The sequence below is a fragment of the Pongo abelii genome, chromosome 7, assembly GCF_028885655.2.
Source record: "Pongo abelii isolate AG06213 chromosome 7, NHGRI_mPonAbe1-v2.0_pri, whole genome shotgun sequence".
Classification (NCBI taxonomy): domain Eukaryota; kingdom Metazoa; phylum Chordata; class Mammalia; order Primates; family Hominidae; genus Pongo; species Pongo abelii.
The window spans coordinates 155,024,555-155,046,228 of NC_071992.2; the positions used below are offsets into that span (position 1 = coordinate 155,024,555).

At 43.0% G+C, this 21,674-nt stretch overlaps 1 protein-coding gene across 4 annotated transcripts in view; it reads right to left on the reverse strand.

Annotated features, from left to right (window-relative positions):
* The window catches only part of COL22A1 (collagen type XXII alpha 1 chain), a 337,498-nt gene that overhangs the window by 51,833 nt on the left and 263,991 nt on the right, over positions 1-21,674 (reverse strand). For all 4 annotated transcript variants that reach the window (XM_063726825.1, XM_054518874.2, XM_054518873.2 and 1 more), the window contains 3 exons: positions 19,605-19,652; positions 13,147-13,260; positions 10,146-10,199 (listed from right to left, as the gene is read on the reverse strand). In XM_063726825.1, coding sequence (XP_063582895.1) covers positions 10,146-10,199; positions 13,147-13,260; positions 19,605-19,652 — 216 coding nt within the window. The remainder of the gene's footprint in view (positions 1-10,145; positions 10,200-13,146; positions 13,261-19,604; positions 19,653-21,674) is intronic.

Genomic DNA, 21,674 nt, shown 5'->3' on the forward strand with positions numbered 1-21,674 from the left:
ATTGTGAGTTTTTTTTTTGAGGGAGAGTCTCTTTGAAAGGTATGCAAATACTTTTAAAAGCTAAATGAGACTTTTGCTAGCTTTGTGACCCAGGAACCCAGGAATGTCTTTCTCAAGGACGTAGGAACCATCTCTTTGAAATAGAATCAGCAAAGAAGACAGCATCCCTATCTATCTCCCAGTTCCTGTGAAACAGTAGAAGCCCAACTTCAGCAGATGCCTGGCTCCAAGTTGCAAATCTATTTCCTGGCATGAAGATGTGAGAAGTTTACCTTTGCTTTGAATAAGGTCAATTAGTTAATACAGACACACAGACGGCCACCGCAATTACCAGGTGAATCTAGGAAGGACATGTGGTGTCATTAAACCCTCTCACTTGAGGACTAGTTATTGCTTATCTTGACAACATGTATGTGATAGGTGGTTGTATCAGCTTGGCTATCTAAAAGAGTAAGATTTGGTAGCTTGATGGGGATGGCATTGAATCTATAAATTACCTTGGGCAGTATGGCCATTTTCACGATATTGATTCTTCCTACCCATGAGCAAGGAATGTTCTTCCATTTCTTTGTATCCTCTTTTATTTCATTGAGCAATGGTTTGTAGTTCTCCTTGAAGAGGTCCTTCATGTCCCTTGTAAGTTGGATTCCTAGGTATTTTATTCTCTTTGAAGCAATTGTGAATGGGAGTTCACTCATGATTTGGCTCTCTGTTTGTCTGTTATTGGTGTATAAGAATGCTTGTGATTTTTGTACATTGATTTTGTATCCTGAGACTTTGCTGAAGTTGCTTATCAGCTTAAGGAGATTTTGGGCTGAGACAATGGGGTTTTCTAGATATACAGTCATGTCATCTGCAAACAGGGACAATTTGACTTCCTCTTTTCCTAATTGAATACCCTTTATTTCCTTCTCCTGCTTGATTGCCCTGGCCAGAACTTCCAACACTATGTTGAATAGGAGTGGTGAGAGAGGGCATCCCTGTCTTGTGCCAGTTTTCAAAGGGAATGCTTCCAGGTTTGCCCATTCAGTATGATATTGGCTGTGGGTTTGTCATAGATAGCTCTTATTATTTTGAGATACATCCCATCAATACTTAATTTATTGAGAGTTTTTAGCGTGAAGGTTGTTGAATTTTGTCAAAGGCCTTTTCTGCATCTATTGAGATAATCATGTGGTTTTTGTCTTTGGTTCTGTTTATATGCTGGATTACATTTATTGATTTGCATATATTGAACCAGCCTTGCATCCCAGGGATGGAGCCCACTTGATCGTGGTGGATAAGGTTTTTGATGTGCTGCTGGACTCGGTTTGCCAGTATTTTATTGAGGATTTCTGCATCAATGTTCATCAGGGATATTGGTCTAAAATTCTCTTTTTTGGTGGTGTCTCTGCCCGGCTTTGGTATCAGGATGATGCTGGCCTCATAAAATGAGTTAGGGAGGATTCCCTCTTTTTCTATTGATTGGAGTAGTTTCAGAAGGAATGGTACCAGTTCCTCCTTGTACCTCTGGTAGAATTCGGCTGTAAATCCATCTGGTCCTGGACTCTTTTTGGTTGGTAAGCTATTGATTATTGCCACAATTTCAGAGCCTGTTATTGGTCTATTCAGAGATTCAACTTCTTCCTGGCTTAGTCTTGGGAGGGTGTATGTGTCGAGGAATTTATCCATTTCTTCTAGATTTTCTAGTTTATTTGCATAGAGGTGTTTGTAGTATTCACAGAATTGGAAAAAACTACTTTAAAGTTCATATGGAACCAAAAAAGAGCCCGCATCGCCAAGTCAATCCTAAGCCAAAAGAATAAAGCTGGTGGCATCACGCTACCTGACTTCAAACTATACTACAAGGCTACAGTAACCAAAACAGCATGGTACTGGTACCAAAACAGAGATATAGATCAATGGAACAGAACAGAGCCTTCAGAAATAACGCCGCATATCTACAACTATCTAATCTTTGACAAACCTGAGAAAAACAAGAAATAGGGAAAGGATTCCCTATTTAATAAATGGTGCTGGGAAAACTGGCTAGCCATATGTAGAAAGCTGAAACTGGATCCCTTCCTTACACCTTATACAAAAATTAATTCAAGATGGATTAAAGACTTAAACATTAGACCTAAAACCATAAAAACCCTAGAAGAAAACCTAGGCATTACCATTCAGGACATAGGCATGGGCAAGGACTTCATGTCTAAAACACCAAAAGCAATGGCAACAAAAGCCAAAATTGACAAATGGGATCCAATTAAACTAAAGAGCTTCTGCACAGCAAAAGAAACTACCATCAGCAAAAGAAACTACCATCAGAGTGAACAGGCAACCTACAAAATGGGGAAAATTTTCGCAACCTACTCATCTGACAAAGGGCTAATATCCAGAATCTACAATGAACTCCAACAAATTTACAAGAAAAAAACAAACAACCCCATCAAAAAGTGGGCAAAGGACATGAACAGACACTTCTCAAAAGAAGACATTTATGCAGCCAAAAAATACATGAAAAAATGCTCACCATCACTGGCCATCAGAGAAATGCAAATCAAAACCACAATGAGATACCATCTCACACCAGTTAGAATGGCGATCATTAAAAAGTCAGGAAACAACAGGTGCTGGAGAGGATGTGGAGAAACAGGAACACTTTTACACTGTTGATGGGACTGTAAACTAGTTCAACCATTGTGGAAGTCAGTGTGGCGATTCCTCAGGGACCTAGAACTAGAAATACCATTAGACCCAGCCATCCCATTACTGGGTATATACCCAAAGGACTATAAATCATGCTGCTATAAAGACACATGCACACATATGTTTATCACGGCACTATTCACAATAGCAAAGACTTGGAACCAACCCAAATGTCCAACGATGATAGACTGGATTAAGAAAATGTGGCACATATACACCATGGAATACTATGCAGCCATAAAAAATGATGAGTTCATGTCCTTTGCAGGGACATGGATGAAATTGGAAATCATCATTCTCAGTAAACTATCGCAAGAACAAAAAACCAAACACCGCATATTCTCACTCATAGGTGGGAATTGAACAATGAGAACATATGGACACAGGAAGGGGAACATCACACTCTGGGGACTGTTGTGGGGTGGGGGGAGGGGGGAGGGATAGCTTTGGGAGATATACCTAATGCTAAATGACGAGTTAATGGGTACAGCACACCAGCATGGCACATGTATACATATGTAACTAACCTGCACATTGTGCACATGTACCCTAAAACTTAAAGTATAATAATAATAAAATAAAATAAAAATAAATGAAAGAGTAAGATTTCTTTCTGTCTTTGCAATCTCTTAGCATATTGCCTGTAATGCAAATCACATTCTGGTTTAATGCTATTCAATAATAAAATTGTTTTCTTTCTCTTCTACCTTCGTGGAAAACCTCTCTGAGTTGAGAGATTTTGTTTTTAATTACATTTTTCCAGAAGCATCATGTGCTAAGCACATGATAAAACAATCATTTGGAAGGTACATTCATACCAGGAATTGCTCTAAGAGTGCTGTCCTTCATGAATACACTGAACAGGCAATTTTCTCAAAAGGTTTTCAAACTTTTGAGGGCAGGGACTAAACTTTCCCAAGTTAGTAACTCTCTCCTACTCTCAGAACAAACGTTTCTCCTAAACTTTTACATGCTGTTGTCCTGCTTGGAAAACCTTTCTCCACCGATAGCTGGTAAATTCCTAACTAACCCTCCAATGCAATTAAAATTCTGCCTCCTCCAGGTGGCAACTAAAGTCCTACCTCCTCCAGGTGGCCTTCACAGGTTACCCCTTGTTCCATGGTGTTAGTTTTATTTCAGTCGTTTACTCTTCTACTGACAATTTGTTGTGGTTGTTGTTAACTCAAATGAAGCAAGTATTATGAGGACCGCTTGCAGTTACATGTATTAAATGCTTCCTACCTGCTGTGATTTGTAAATTCCCCCTTGTTCAGTTCTCACATTCTCATTATGAGACAGTTTGTACAATTCTTTTTCAGATGAGGGACCCAAGGTACCAATGAGGGACCTAAGGTTCAGATAATAATAAATGCCCAAGTCCTATAATTAGCAAGCAAAATTCACTCAGTTAATAAGAGGCAAAGCGGGTTGGGGACCACTGGCTTCCAAAGCCCAGGCCTGTGCCCACAGCCCTTGTTGGCTTCCTGCCTCCATCAGACATTCCTAAGTGTTTGCTGCAAGCTTGTGGGTCTGTCTTCTGTGTCACAGCATCAGGCTATGAAAGGAATGGCCCATATCTGACCTCTCTCTATACCTCCTGACTTGAAAGGAAACTGTTAAGGTGATGCTTGGTGAGAATCTTTCAGAACTGTGGCAGTTACGAATGGAAAGAATTTTCTGCTCTAGGAAAGAACATGGAGTAAGTGGCTCTGGGTTATTTTCTGGGCAGGATGGGAATCCCAAGGCTTTTTTGGGTAGTGCCAATGACAGCAGGTATTATCTGTGCCTCCTCGGAGTCATCCATACCCTCCAAATGAGGACTTTTGCTCATTGGATGTCTCTGGGTCCATGCCAGGCCCCCTTTAGGTCCTATTACTGGTTGGTGAACATGCTATAAGAAGGAAATAAAAACCCTTTTTGTAGAGGACAGAATAGTCATCATTTCCAACCCAGACAAGGCATTTATGTCTCACTCTGTAGAATACATGCGCCCAGGGTCATTGCTGTGGTTACCATCTTGTTGCTTCTTCCTCCTTTACACGATCATAACCACAACTGCAGCTACAATCTCCAGACCCTATATCTTAAAGTCAGTGTTTTATGCGAGTTCAAAGTCCTAGAATGGAGCTCTGTAGTTGACCGTGTGGCATGAACCTCCTCATGCCGGCCACTGAAGACAGCAGCTGCAAATCTGTAAGATAAATCTTGGGGAAGCTGCTTTCCCGATGCTGCATTGCAACTGCAAACAAAGGAACCAAACCCTCTTGGCAGTGCAGGAGACCAGTGAATGCCCAGAGCCTTTGGTTATGAAAGGATGCTGACAATGATTGTAAGTACTCCATCAGGGTTAGCATTTTCAGTTTACAAACTCATCTTCACATCCCCAAGTCTAGTGGAGATACTGTTTGATAAATGAAGTTGAACAGAGAGGAAATGAAACAGTCTTTCTATTTTCTGGAAAGTGGTGTGGGGTAGATGACAATCATAGAAGCTGGCTTGGGTTTCAAGCCAAGAACCACAATAGACTGAGTCCTCGGAGGACACATTTAACCCTTCTGTGATGCATTTTCTTAACAATAAGTGGTGATAAGGGGCAGCTATTGCAGACAGGAGCATTAGCAGATATAGTGTAGACTAAAGCATTGCACCCCATTAAGAGCTGTCCTGGGTGCTGGTGTTGGTATCAGCTGTTACTAAGGAGTATGACAAGACAATAACTACTTGGGTTACTGAAGTTGGACTAGTAGGGGTCAACTCCAGTTATACCACCTGCTAGTTTTGTAGCTGTGGCATTTAATCTTGTTAAACCTTAGTTTCCTCATCTGTAAGGTGAAACAACAGCTCTGCCTCCTAGCGTCAGGCTGACCATTGCAGGAGACAGTAACCTGCTCCTTGGAACACTGAGCACTCTGCCCAGTGCAACTGCCTGGGGCTCATCATGCAGGTTAGACCACATGCCCCAAGGACTTCTCATGGTTGGAGTGACCATCCACTCCTAAATGGAGCAAGAAGAACCCCTGTCTTTCAGATGCAGCACTAATTGTTGTTCTTTTTTTTCTGGATGGAAGCTTTCTATTCTCAGAATATTTAAAGGAGCAAACCCTCCGTTGAAGCAAATTATAAGGGAACAAAAGCAGGGCCATTACTGAAAACATCAGCACTGCATGCAGGCTTCAGCTGAAGGAGAAAACAGTCCATACTTAATGGAGTTAACTCCTTATCTGTTTAATTGATATGCTTTTCCTTCTTAGAATAAAGACAATTCTGGCTGGGTGCGGTGGCTCATGCCTGTAATCCCAGCACTTTGGGAGGCCAAGGTGGGCAGATCAAGAGGTCAGGAGTTTGAGACCAGCCTGACCAATATGGTGAAACCTCGTCTCTACTAAAAATACAAAAATTAGCTGGATGTAGTGGCATGCACCTGTAGTCCCAGCTACTCAGGGGGCTGAGGCAGGAGAATCGCTTGAACCTGGGAGGTGGAAGTTGCAGTGAGCTGAGATTGCACCACTGCACTCCAGCCTGGGCAACAGAGCAAGACTCTATCTTAAAAAAAAAAAAAAAGGCAATTCCTCTTCAGCAGAGGCTAAGCCCAGCAGCCAGCAAGTTGACAGCAAAGGTTACTTAAGGATCAGTTAAAATTTGAAATTACCGGGCAAGAAGCTTGGCCTCAGCTGGCGATCCCAGAAAGAGAAGGTCATGCCCAGTAAGGAGCTCCAACATTTGAAGATGCTGCACTTTCCTGATGCCTTTCAATCTAACACTGCCCCGGGCAAATCTCTTATTCTATCTGCACTGAGATCTGATACCTATAACTCTTGATTCAGGAGTCTTGCCTCTGTCAAAACCCTCTAAATCTTCACAGTCCACAGGTCACGATCGCTAGACGTCTTAACCTGTCAACTAGGGTCTGGGAGACCTGGGTGTTTCCCATCTTGATACACCACAAGGCTGGTGCTGTTGTCACAACATAGAATTATTGGTTTTTTGCTTTCTTTTTACCAGTCATAATAACAGTGCCAACACCCTTTTCCAGGGCCGGGCCTAGGGTAAGGAAAGTGAATCACTCACCTTGGGTACTGAATATCTCTTGCTGAGAAGCCAAGAGAAATAATATCCCTATGCAATATAGATAGATAGATAGATAGATAGATAGATAGATAGATTGCATAGGGATATTATTTTATATACTTTTTTTAAATTTTTTTTTTTCTTGAGACAGGGTCTCACTCTATCACCCAGGCTGGAGTGCAGTGGCACAATCTTCACTCACTACAACCTCTGTCTCCTGGATTCAAGCAATTCTTATGCCTCAGCCTCCCAAGTAGCTGGGATTACAGGTATGTGCTACCACACCTGGCTAATTTCTGTTTTTAGTAGAAATGAGGTTTCACCACGTTGGCCAAGTAGCTGGGATTACAGATGTGCACAACCATCCCTGGCTAATTTTTGTATTTTTAGTAGAGATGGGGTTCCACCATGTTGGCCAGGCTGGTCTTGAACTCCTGTCCTCATGTGATCTGTCTGCCTCAGTCTCCCAAAGTGCTGGGAGGTGGTAGCCACCACACCTGACCCCTATGCAATATTTTAAAAAGTCAAAGTCAATCTAAAATAACTCAAGATGATTGAAATATCAAAATGTAAATGAACACAGGTATCTGACACTGCTGGCATTCGGCAGAAGTGAGTTAGGTAAGTCATCCAAGTGGAGGGTTGGGTCATGTCTTTATTTTAAATTTTGATATTTTGTTCCTCATGAAATGTTTACATTACTTTTAAATTTTATAAAATATTGCAGGCTGGGTGCGGTGGCTCATGCCTGTAATCCCAGCACTTTGGGAGGCCAAGGCAGGTGGATCACGAGGTCAGGAGATCGAGACCATCCTGGCTAAAACGGTGAAACCCCATCTCTACTAAAAATACCAAAAAAAAAAAAATTAGCTGGACGTGGTGGTGGGTGCCTGTAGTCCCAGCTACTCAGGGGGCTGAGGCAAGAGAATGGTGTGAACCCGGGAGGCAGAACTTGCAGTGAGCCGAGATCACACCACTGCATTCCAGCCTGGGCGACAGAGCAAGACTCCATCTCAAAAACGAAACAAAACAAAACAAAATATTGCATTAAAGTATTATTTATCTAGGTTGCTGAGGTTTTTGACTTCTTAAATTTTATTCCCAAATTCTCACCCTAAATATGGGGCTGCCACCACTGTGGTGACCACAAGGGCTAAAAAAGCTAATGTCAAATGAGCACTTACAATTGAGAAATAAAAATAAAATCCTAGGCCCCCTAACCAACTGTACAGACCCCCCTCTTGGCCAAGGAAACCCAGAAAATCCTTAAAAACTGAGTTCCCTGCCTGACCACCATCTCTGGACCAGTTTTGGCCAACTCACAGAGCATGTGTAGTCCAAGCTTTCATGTCTTCTGCTTCACCTTTTGATGTCAGAGGTTTCAGAACTTCAAAAACTCCACCCTTTGATCATGCTAATGCTGCCATTTTTTGAATACATGACCCATTATGAGGCATGAAACTCAATTTCCCATGCACATGTTTCTCCTTCCATAAAGATTCATGACTTCTCCTATAGCTTTTTAAATACATTCATTTGGCCAGCCTGCTCAGCATAAATTCCTGCTGCTTTTACCCTTCCCTTGAGGCACTTGCTCTTGGTTTCTGCTGGAGGCTATGCTTCCCAGCCTGTGGGATGGGCAGCCTGCAAGTGCAATCCTATTTGAGAAATAAAGATCTCCTTTCCAAGTCTGTGGACCTGAGACAGGATAGGTAGTCAAGGAAGTAACCATGTTCTTGGGATGCAGCAACCATGGTGACAGTAAGTACAAGCAACACAATAAGCCTCAGCATTCACATTATAATTGAGCTCATCCACGCAAAGCTATCTTCAGTAGGGACTTTCCCCTCTAGAGAGCATGTGCACTTTGATTTTGCCCATCCTCAAACTGACACTTTGCTCATTATAATGGTAAAAAACATAACCCTGGGTGGAGATTTAAGATGCTAATGAGACATGTGACGTACGAACAAACATGTACAGCTACTGCACATGTACACCCAGAGGACCACTCAGAACATGCTTATGAGTAACGCCTCTTCCCACCTCCTTATGAATAATCATGTAAGGCTCCCATAAAGGGAGTCTCCCTAGTGCTGGTCTTTGCTATCTCATCCTTACGAGCAGCCCACCCTGAATCCTCTCTCTCTCAGGCATACTGTCTATTCTGCCCTTAACTTTCAAAGTATTCTTTTTCTTTTGCAATAAATTACTCGATGTTGCATCTCCTTTGCTGTGTGTCTCTTGTTTAAATTCTTTTCAACCAACGAGACAACAACTGAGGTATCACAACAGCCACACTTTGTCATTCTTCAGTTGATACAATGTACCAGGCACTGATGGGAGCATTTTGCCCAGAGCTGGCACAGTAATAAGCCTGTAGGGTCATAGTTTTCATAGTCCCTAGTTAACTTTAGGAAACAAAAGGCCACAGAGGTTAAGAAACTATTCCAAGGTCACACAGCTGAGATGGAATTCTAACCCCAAGGACTGACTTCTGAGCTTTCTCTCCTAGTGACAATTTTATGCCACCTCTTCTATCAGATGAGGCATGCTATGTCCAGCCAGGCCTCAGGAAGAGACACAGGGACACATTTGGCCCTGAGTGTTGGTGGGGAAGGTGTTCAGTCTGCAGCAGCACAGAGACCACAAGAGTTAAGGGAGCACTCTCTGGGGAGCACGAATGACAGTGGGAAGGGAATGAGGGTATGGGTCTATCTGCCCCCATACCAGCACTCAGGCACTTTCTTCTTAGGGCTAAATACTATCACCACCAACAGCTCAAAAAGCCCCAGCCCTAGAACCTTGTTTTGACAGCCAGAGAGCTTCCCTGCCTATTCTGGGGTTGAGATTATACCCTCCTTTCTCTCAGGCCGGCCTCCCTGGCTTTGGGAAACCACAGAGCCACAGAGCTGCTTTTAGACAGATGCCTTGTCACTCACATGAGAATAACAGTGCTCGCTTGCATTCAAAAGGCACTTTCCTAGTATTTTTCAACTGAGTGCCACATCCTTTTTATGTATCACATCATTCCATTTTAACAAATCTCTGACACCATTTGTATTTTTGTCATTACTGGGAGTTAAGTGGAGGTGTCTGACCACAAAACTCACGTCTTAACCAGTAGGTCCCACATAGTCCAATTCTTCCATGCGTTTCATACTTTCCAACACGCAGTTGTTTGTAAATGAGCAACTGAGATTCCACAAGTTGAAGTGACCTGCCCATGGTCAATAGGATAGTCAGTGCCATGCTTAGACCTAGAACAGGGGTTTTCTGATTTTAAAACCACTCCTTTACACTGGCCATCACTCTTCCTTAAATTGAGATTAACCATTGAGATGAGCAGAATAGAACCATGCAGATGGTTATGAAGTCTCACTGACCTGTGGTCCAGCTATTCCTGGGGGCCCTGGTAGGCCTGGAGGCCCAGCCTCTCCCTGTATCAGGGACACAAGAAAAAAAAAAAGAAAACAAGAATGAGTATTGGCCCACATCCAGGGTCATCACCACGCCATCAGCCTCGCACCTCCATTCACTGATTTTCCACCAGGACTTCCCCAGCAGCTACCCCTGCCCTTAGCCTGTCTGAGCAAAGGGTACATAGGCAAGTGGTAGTACTGAGTGTGGCTGTGCAACCATGGCATGACCCACCATTAATATGGTTAGTTGGTGTGTCTCTAAGATAGCCTGATGGCCCCTGCCTTCCATATTTGTAACCTGGAGCACCTGTCCTGCCATTTGTTCCAGGGTTGGTCTGTATGACCCACAGGACATGGCAGAAGTGATGATGTGTACTTGCTGAGATTAGGGTATAGGATGGCTCACTCCCATCTTGGCCTGCTACTACCCCCCGGCCCCCATCTTGCACTTTTTCTATCCAACCACTCATTTTGGAGAAAACCAGTTTCCACGTCTTGATCCCACTCGAGCAGCTCTGCAGAGAGGCCCATGTGGTAAGGAACTGAGGTCTCCATCAACAGCCACAAGAGTGAACCTGGATGGAAGGGGGTCTTCTACCAGATGGACCCTGAGATGACTGCAGCTCAGGGCTTGCGGGTTGCCTCATGAAAGACCTGAGCCAGAACAACCCAGTGAAACCACTTCTGGATTTCTGCCCCAGAAATTTGAGATAATAAATATTTGTTGTTTTAAGCCACTAAGTTTTGGAGCAATCTGTAATGTAGTGACAGATAACTACTAATACAGTTGAGAAAAGAGAAAAAGTATGCTGCACTAAGAAATAGAGTCTGAATTACGTAGGATCTCATTTGTGTGTGTGTGTTTGTGCTTTATAAATATATGTGTATGTATAATTATGTTGACACACATTGCATGTTCTTTGTAGTTATTTTCATAACCATTTTCTTGTGGTTATTTTCACCCTAAGTTCTGTAATACCTGGAGTGTCAGCTGCTTGACTCTGAGAAAGGACTACCCAGGTGGGAGGGTGGGGGTTCATGGCCCCCTGCCAGGTCCTGCCAGAAGTTGTGGAACATTGAGTGGTTCTGAACATCGGAATCACTGTGTAGTAGTTGTAGTAAACACACAGAATACAAGCCTCATTCCCAGTGATTTGATGTAAAGCAACTGTGGTAGAAAGGCCTGGAAAAGACTGATCTAAACATCTCCGTAAGTGATTTAGAAATGCCACCCTGACAGCCTCTGCACTGATATCAAGAATCTTTGAGGTTAAGACTCCTGGAATAAACTCCTAAAGACCCATCTATCTTAATAAACTAAATGATCTTCTGAGCTGTTTAAAATTAAGGCAATGGGAAAGACCCATGACATGGATGTAAGAACATTCAAACATGTTTATTTACTATCTGATAAAACATGATAAAGAAATGCTGCAAATCAAATAAATGCCTGTTTTTAATAAGTTGATCACCAGGAGAATTTAATTAGGTGAAATTATTCTTAGTCAAATCAGCTTTAGGATTGGCCCCTGTTCCTTCCAGGGTTCCAGAGTGTATGGAGAAATTTCGAGGACTGTGGCACACCCATGGGGTCTATACTCCAATATCCTGCATAGCTGAGCTGGTGGAAAGGCAACAAGCACTGCTTAAGGCTCAGAGAGTCAGAATAAAGGTCATCTTTCACATCTTTGTTTGTATTCCCTGTACCATGTATGGGTAAAATACAAACTACAAATAAGAGGCTTAACTCTCTCTTTTTTGAAAAGAAAGAGAATCTCACCTAAGCCTTTTTCTTAAAGCATTTACTTTAGAAAACGGATCATTGTCAGTTCTTTATCTGTCTCTTTGAAATGTGTGTAAATCCTTTTAAAAGGCAAAGGATTTTTTTTTTTTTTTCAGTTTGATGACCCAGGAATGTCTTTCTCTAGGAGTTAGGATCCATCTCTGTGAAATATGATCAGCAAGGAAGATCCACCTCTATCTCCCAATTTCTAGGGGATGGTATCTCCCCAAGTTGCAACACTATCTTCTTACATAAAGATGCAAGAAGTTTATTTTCACTTTGGATAAAGCCAATTAGCTAAGACAGAGGGCCATCTGAATTACCAGGTGAATCTAAGATGCACATATGTGACAAATAGCACTGTCAAGACCTCCTACTTGAGGACTAATTATTGCTTATCTTGAGAAGATGTCTGTAATGGACTTTATCTGCTTAGCTATATAAAAGAGTGAGATTTCTTTCTGTCCTTACCATCTCTTAGCAGATTGTCTGTAATGCACATTATATTCTAGTTTAAATTTAATTCAATATTAAAATGGTTTTCTTTCACTTCCACCTTTGTGAAGAAGTTTTCTGGGTTGGGAGGAGATTTTGTTTTCAATTATATTTCCGCAGCACCCATGAAACTCCCTACCTCTGTTTTGCTCCAGGACAGACCATGAACTCCTTTAGAATAGGGTCTCAGCCTTTTTCTTCTGAACTTCCCCATTGTCTACATGTTGACTGACACATAAGACACATGTAATGGGGTGTCATAAACAGGTAATAACAAGGGATTGAATGCATGCATGAATGGATGGATCCATTGATTGATCTATGAGTCTGAAGTGCCTATCTTGGTGCCTATTACATAGTAGATAGGCAAAAGTTGTTGGATGACAAAAGAAAGGAAGGGAGAAAGACAGGGTGGAAAGGAATGTAACTGAATGAGTATATGTTTCCAGGTGTCAGCATGTATTGGAAAGTCACAATCAACATCTTCTTAAAGTGACAAAGACCCATAGATACCCACTTCCTACCATTTCCATAGTTGTATCTCATAACCCAGTAATCCTCATCTATCTTGAATCTTGAACCCCTCAAACCCCGAACACCTTCAGAGGCAGATGGGGCAATACTGAGATCTCCAGAATGATATTTTCATTGTAATGATAAAAATCGAGTTTCCCCTTTTCTCCTTACCTTTTTCCCTTCTGTGCCTTCTCTCCCTGGCTTTCCTGGGACACCTTTGTCCCCTTTAAAGCCTGGTAGACCAGGGAGGCCTGGGGGGCCAGGAGGGCAGTCATTGCACACATCCTGAGAGTGGGGAGAGACGGGGGGACAAAGAGAGAATGACTAGCAAATACAGTTTCAAAGCAAAGCAAAGTAGCCCTGGCTGCTACCTCTCCAGATGGAGATTTGGTTTTTAAATACCAGAGAAGATAGAACAGCAAATAGGTGAACTGAGTCATGATCCAAATACTCTTGTGCCTAAACTTTGCATTTTCCCTTTCTTAACTAAAAGTTAGGTTTCAGCACTGACATATCTGGATATTCCTCCATTTCCCCCTACTTCCACCCAGACTTCTGGAAGGATAGCCTGAGGAAATGATGTCAAAAATCCGTGTAAAATGATCTGTGAGCAGCTGAAAACATTAACAGTGCAGATTTAATACAAACATTTAGTATTACTAAAAATAGCATGCTCTGCCCCTGATGTTAGAGGCCAAGCTGGGAGCTGAATTCTCTGTTCTGCGTTTGCCCGTCAAGTGGTTTCTGAACAAGGAAGAAGGATAAACAAGGCAACAGGCACACACCCTTGGGACTTTGTTTTATGATACAGTGCCGACTCTGACCATGCTTAGCTTTATTTTTTACCCAAGGCAAGCATTTAATAAATGTTCCCTGGAATTGGGCTTTGTTCTACTTCTTTAAGGCAGGTAAATATTGCTCCTCGAGTAAATTTAAAGTCCTCTGAGCCCAGAGCATGTGTTTTCTGATTCGTTGGATCTTACAGTTTGGAGCACACTATGCGCCAAATAAAACTCACCTAACTGAACTCCAGCCTGCCTCATCCACCTGCCTCTCGGTTTGCCTCCTCCATGGCCTTCTCTCTAATCCTCCCTCTCATCCACCCTGCCTCTCTCCTTGTGATGGGAGTTTACTGCATAACACAAGTAAAGCACTTAGAATACTCTCAAGAAAGATTAGATAGAGAGATAGATAGATAGAGAGATAGATAGATAGACAGACAGACAGACAGATACATAGATACATATAGATAGATAATGCCCACACATTTAGCCGTTATTGTTAATTTATTTATTCACTCAGTCACTCACTCATTGAAAAAACACTTGAAAGGCACCTACTATGTGTCAGACACTGTGCTAAGTTTGGGACCACAGTGAGTGTGTGTCTTGAAGGGCTCTCAGTTCAATGCTGTCAACTGACACAAATACATGCACTAACTATGGTCTTTGAAAGCCCCACCAAAGGGACCTGCAAAAATACGTGGAAGCTGCACTGTTCCTAGTCCATGAGGTGAAGCTGCAGGTGACTGAGTTTTCTTCTTGGTCTCCGATTTCAGGATGGTAAAGTTTTTCCATCACAAAAGCACCTCTGAATGGCCCACCTTCCTTTTACTTGTTTCACCTACAAAGTCTCCCCCTCCAAGAAGCCTTCCTGATTGCCTCAGGATTGGGACAGGCTCTTCCTGCTCCCAGAAATCTCAGGAATCCTCACTACTGAAGTACTAGTCTCCTTGTTGGAATGGTCTTTTATTCCATCCTCTCTCCACCAGGCAAACAGAAGGTGTAAGCACTCAGAGGACAGAGGTAGAATTATCTTTGCTTGCCAAATTCATAGCAAATATTCTTCCACAGGGCATGAGTGCTATAAATGAATGAATCAGGCAACCCAACCAACTAACCAACTGACTGACCGATCAACCAATTAACTGTCCACCTGACATTCTGGCGACTTGTGCCATCTTCTTTTAGTGGTTAGTTTGAAAAGCTGATTGGATTATTTGGAGGGTGGGAAGAGTTAAATATTGGGATACATAAAGCAAGAGTGCATGAGATATTCAGTTTACTTAGATGAATTGCTTTTGATAACTGTATTTTGCTTGAAAGAGTAGCAGAGCTGAAAGGAGCTCGCCTCTTTGTAGACCTTCTCTTATTGTACTCTAAGATGAGATGCATCCATGAAACATTGCAACTGTGGATGGATGGATGGATGGATGGATGGATGGATGGATGGATGCAAATGGAACTAGCATGATGACACCAAAAATTCTAGCCACTGAGATATTTCTGGACTTGAAGGGTGCCCTGGTGATAGGAAGCCATTCTTTGCAGTGGGATCCATAACATAAAAAATTATACCTGAGTAATACAAAAATCTTACGACTTTCCTATTTCTTTCTAACTTCTGGCAGAGCTCTCAACCTGGGCCTGTTGCACACTATGCAGGATTATTTCCTGAAGACCAGAGCTGTTGGAGACCCAGACCTACCTGTGAGGGAGCTAGACTCAACTCACTGACCCAGTTCTGGAATCCAGTGAACATAGGGTGAGATCACCCCAATCTGAAGTCTTACAGATGCTCACCTTGGCTCCAGAGCTCCTGGGAGCTCCCCCAGTCCCTCCTGGCCCTGCACCAAACTCCAGCTCAGAGGGCAATTCACACTTTCTCTGAATGTATTGAAACTGGATAGGGTTGTGTTTCCAACAAAATGGGCTTGCCCTTACTCCACTTAAACCTCTGTCCACCTGGAATCATGGCTTCATCTCCCTGAGTCTCCTTATCTGTGAAATGGGGATGTCAAAGTCTTATGATAAATGAGACAATGAATGGAAAATGCCTGACACTGTCCTGACACAGAGTGAAAGCACAGTGACTTTTAGCTGCTACATGTGCCATTACGGTTTTGTTTATTTTCCTCCCTAAATCTGTGGCCTTGCCCCATTTGCAGATCAGATGACCTTAATCATCAACACTAGCTCCCAGTCTCTGGGCTTTCTGAGTTATCTCAGGCAAGTCAATTAATCTTCTTGAGTCTATTTCCTCACCTGTAAACAAGGATCATTCTCCTATTTTAGGAGATTGTTGTGAAATTTAAATAAAATAATGCATACAAAGTGCCTAGCATATTTCAGGGTTCATTGTATGTAATCTATTAATGTTCTTTCCCTCTAGTCTCTACCCCTTCCTTTGGTCTAAAATATTTTCTTTTCTTTTTCTGGTTGCTTTTTTTTTTTTTTTTTTTTTTTTTTTTGGAGACAGAGTCTTGCTCTGTCACCCAGCTTGGAGTGCAGTGGTGCGATCTAGGCTCACTGCAGCCTCCGCCTCCTGGGTTCAAGCAATTCTCCCACCTCAGCCTCCCAAGCAGCTGGGAATACAGGCATGTGCTACCACGTCTGACTAATTTTTGTATTTTTAGTAGAGACGGGGTTTTCCCATGTTGGCCAGGCTGATCTCGCACTCCTGGCCTCAAGTGATCCACCTGCTTCGGCCTCCCTAAGTGCTGGGATTACAGGCATGAGCCATCGCACCCTGCCTGTCTGAACTATTTTCAACAAACTCAGCTTGTTAGGTCATTGCATGTAATACTGTACTTTGTGTGGTTTGAAGTACCAAGTAAGCACTCAACAAAATGCTTACTACATGGAGAAAATAACAGTCATTGCTTCCCAGGAGAAGAAATGACCTCTAGGTCATTTCATCCACCTTCTCACTGGACATCTGAATCCTCACTACAATATTCCTACCAAAGAGTTGTGTAGTCTTCATCTCCAAATCTCTATGTGACAGGCAGAGAACTCACTAGCTGCCTGGACTTCATCAGATAGTTGTCAGGAAGTTCTGGCTCATGTAAAGATGAATCGGGTAGTAGAGAGGCTACGCATAAGGCTTCAGAGTTGGTCTCACTGGGTTTGAGTCTTGGTTCTGCCACTACAAGTTCTGTGACTTTGAACAAGTGGCTTGCCCATCTATGCTTAACCTCTTCATCTGTAAAATGCAGATAGCAACAGAACCCACTCACAGGATTGTTTGTGAGGATTTAATAAATTAATATTTCTGCAAGGGTAATGGAGACAACTTTAAGATGACCTCCTTGGGCACAGATCCAACTATGGACATTCATTTAACAGGGACTCTTAGAACTTACTACCCAGTCAGTTCTCCAACTATCAGAAAGAGATATATGAAGTTATAAAACCCTCTGGGGCAGAGACAAATATTCTGTAATACAAGATGTCTCAGCAGGGGAGACACCTGCCACCAGCCACCTAGACTAGACCAGCAGATTTTAACTTACAACATCGAGGTGACGGCCAGTGACTGCACAAAACAGGAAGACGAAGATAGTCTGCTCCCCAGACCTGGCCAAATACACTCATCCCAGGCTGTTGATTGTAGAATTTCCAGGCAAAGCTCAGCTCTGTGGGACCAGTGAGTCTCCACAGGCCACCCTGCACGTAGGCACTTGCATTCCTTCTGGGGTTTCCAGCTGCTCTGATGAGCACAGCTGCATCCTTTCATAGTGAGGAAATATCGATTTGACTAAATATCTGTCTCAGTGCTATGGCCATAAGGAATGATGCTTAGTCATTTCAGTGCTCACTCTTATTATTGACATAAAGATTGGGACATCTTGAGGTTGAAATCCTCTGGGTGAGGGGTGGGGGGTGGAGAGGGCTGGTGGCTGATGAAAACCTAGCTCCTTCTAGAGTGAGGGAATTAAGAAAAAGAATCCAGGCTAATAAAAGCCTGTAATAAACAGAAGAGTGAATCAATAGGTAATGACTTTTTGTCATGTCCTTGACTGTGGGAAAAAAAAAAAAAACTATCGCACTCGTCAACAAAAACTGGTAAAGATTGTTCTGCTACTTATTTTTTAATAAAATGAGTAATTTTCCCATCAAGGCATCTCAATTTGCAGTGAGACTGAACGTCCCAGACTTCTGAGAAGGTTTTCTTTTTCTTTTGTTTTCCTCCCTTGGCTTCATGTATGAAGTAGGTATTTTCTTTCTTTTTATTTTATTTTATTTTATTTTATTATTATTATACTTTAAGTTTTAGGATACATGTGCACAATGTGCAGGTTAGTTACATATGTATACATGTGCCATGCTGGTGTGCTGCACCCATTAACTCGTCATTTAGCATTAGGTATATCTCCTAATGCTATCCCTCCCCCCTCTCCCCACCCCACAACAGTCCCCAGAGTGTGATGTTCCCCTTCCTGTGTCCATGTAGGTATTTTCTGAAATCATCCAAGTGTCTTTTAGAGAACAAGAGGGAAGGAAGGGACCAGTCACACAAAATGCAGTATCGACCCTTCACCCGGAGTTACGACAGAGGCTTGAAGTACAGACAGCAGAAGGGGCCTCCTCACTGGCTGCAGCACGCCTGTTCTTTCTGAAGTATAGACCTTAACTCTCCCTTGTTCACAGCCTTTCCCAGCTCTAACATTGAAGACCCCAGGTCCTTGGTCAGGCACCTGGGCACCTGTGCAACTTAGCCTTCAGGTGTAACTCCAGCCATGCCCTGCCCTATCTTGGCTAAGTTATGTTCAACCTCTCAGGACCTTTTCCTCTCGTGGGGAAAGCAAATGTGGTTCTAGAAACCAGTCAAGTCTGCACTCACATCTGAGTTTGTCCTGGCTAAAAGGCCCAGCAGCCCACGTCACCTCACTGAGCCTGTGCTCTGGTCCTGGCCCAGCAGGACCCAGGTCCAGGCTGTTTGACTCTGTCACTGGCCCTCCTTTGAGAACACGAGTTAGTCCTGGCTGGGTTAAAGGCCAGCCTCTGGTGTCAGCGAGAAAGGATTTTATTCTTAGGATGTCCTATTCTATTCCATTCCATTCATTGACCCTCACAGTATCTCAGGCTTCTTGTATGCTGAATAACACAACAAATAGTATTGACCCCATAGAATATTTGTGAAAATTAAATAAGGGAGGCACATTAAACATTTAGTGCAGCATAGCTCCAAATAATGTTCTGCTATATATCTGCAGTGCCCAATAAGGCAGCCACCAGCCACATGCAGCTATTAAGTATGTGTAAAGAAAGAGGTTGGAGTGATCAAGCACCTAAATTTTTAATTGTATTTATTTATTATTTTTGAAACAGGGTCTTGCTCTGTCACCTAGGCTGGAGTGCAGCTGCATGCCCATGGCTCACTGCAGCCTCTACCTCCCAGGCTCACGTAATCCTCCTACCTCAGCCTCCTGAGTCGCTGGGACCACAGGCATATGTCACCACATCAAGCTAATTTAAAAAAAATATATTTTTTTGGTAGAGACCAGGTCTCTCTATGTTGCCCAGGTTGGTCTTAAACTCCTGGGCTCAGGGCTTAAGCAATCCCCACAACATGCTGGGATAATAGGTGTGAGCCACTGTGCCTGGCCTGTATTTAATTTTAATTAATTTAAATTTAGACTGAAGCATGTGGCCAGTGGCTGTTGTATTGGACAGGTGGATTTAGCACATCACCAGCCACATGGTGAGTTGTCAACTAATGGCGCTGCTGTTATCATTAATACTACCAAATAGTTGTTCCAAAAAAAAACCCCAACATATTATCAAGATCTCCAATCCCGCCATCACCATTTTCAAAACACATGCACATTTATTGTATGCTTTTACCTTAGCCAAGAGATTTATGTCCCCTGGAGACAGTAGTGAAGAGAGGCCCTGTCAAAATAAAAAGAAACAAACACATACATACATGCATATATACAGTAAATCCCAGGCATCTTCAGAAAGCAAAAGGCCTTTAAAGTGTGACGTAATACGTGACACACTGCGCCATGCATGAGATACGGACAGCCCAGTGGATGCCCCAAGCCTGGGAACCACAGAAAGAACACTCCTCCAAGACAGAAACTGCACAGACTGCCAGTCCTAACCAAGTCTGACTGACTTCAGCCTTTTGCCATCCCTACTCTCCTTCTGTTTGCCCCTTCTCTTCTCCCAGCTTTCCCTCTTCCCCCCGACCACCAAAACTTGATAGGTCATATGAGTACTGTGGGAGGCAAAGTGGCAAACTGTTTGCAATCTGGATTGTCATGGATATCCCAAATGAGCAACAGTTGTTACTATCAGTCATTCACAACCTAGTATGAATTTAAGCCAACGTCTTCAGCTCTCCCAGGTGAAACAGCATTTTACACTTCATTTGTCATTATGGGTTAAAAGTCTTTAATTCCAGAAAGGGTATTTCAGAAATCAGGAGTAATTACAGAGCCTCTACAGGTAGGTAGGAGTCTGCAGGCAGATGAATTCATGCTCAAACCCACTGTGAGTTGGAGCTACGATTGTGTCTCTTACAACCACAGCCATCCTGGAACCCAAGACAGAGTGAAGGCTCAGAAAATATTTGGGTGCAAGGAACATAAGGCTAGGAAGGGAAATGGAAATTAAAAGGCAGACCCTAAAGGAAAGATGGGATTCTTAGGTAAGACTTCGAGACTGGTGGGCTACCAGTCTCGAAAAAGGAAATACCAGACGACCCAGGCAGCAGAAGCAAGGTGGTAGACTTAACAACTAAATGCATGGTGGGTGATTTCGCCTCATTAAGTTTGAGTTTAGGTGTACGAATTACGAATCCAGTCTGTCATTTTGGGGAGGCTGAAACCAAGGCAATTTTTCAGGCTATTTCCCCATCCCTGACCCCATGGGCTTTCTGTGCCATCCCGTGGTTAGCAAAACCATGAAACAGGTAACACAAGTTTGTTCAGGGTAACTGCTGCAGTGGCCTGAAACGTGCTGGTGGTGTTTTCTGTGTTGATATGCTCAGAAATTCAATCAACGCTCTGGGCTATTGAAAGAGAGGATTCCCTGAGAGAGACTGGGGTTGAATTAAATCAGATTGGAGGTACTCAAGGAATTATCCGCACTGCAGTGAAAACTCACTTAGGATGCAGCTGCTAAAGCCAAGGCCAAGACCCTCCCCACCCAGTTATCTGAGTGACGTCCTCTGAAGAAAAGACAACCTTTGCTATAGTAATTTATTAAAACTTTTAAAAGGGAAAGGTGTTTTATTTTCAAGCCGTATATATTTCCCCTGGGAAGTTAATAATAGGAAAGGGTTCATATGGTTCAAATTGGTACATTTTAATGCTGCTGGCATTCTATTACTAGGGATATTCTTACATTGCCATTGAGACCTTTGCATAATTAGAGTGAGTTATATCAGACACAATGGCTGGGCACCAGTCACAAAGGGAGAGAGAATGAGGAGTGGATTTTCAGTCTAGGTACAGTGTGGTCTTGGATACAATTTCATTAACATCTTGCTGTGACTCATCTCTGTAAACCTCACAAGTCTCAAAAGACACACAGGACCAGCATGTGGATGGAGGCGGCGGCCTTGTGAAGGTGGACTCAGGATATGGCAGACTGCCATCTCTGCCTTCTATGAGTCAGTCACTCATGTCACCTGTTGTTGGGCCCAGTGGGCTCAGAGAACAGTGGACAGCGTGGGGATGTAGATGCCAGTTTACATCCTACCTAGATCCTCCCCATTCTCGGTGCATCCTTATGCCTGGTGCTGGTTACACAGCCGATAACTGACTGATGGTAGGGTGAAAAGAGCTGGGCCTGGCCTCAAGGTGGGACAGCTTGGTGGCTCCATTCACAGTCCAGAGTTCCATGTGGGATCAGGCAAGGGATAGGCTTGACGTGAACACACATTTTTTACTGTTTTTTCCCATC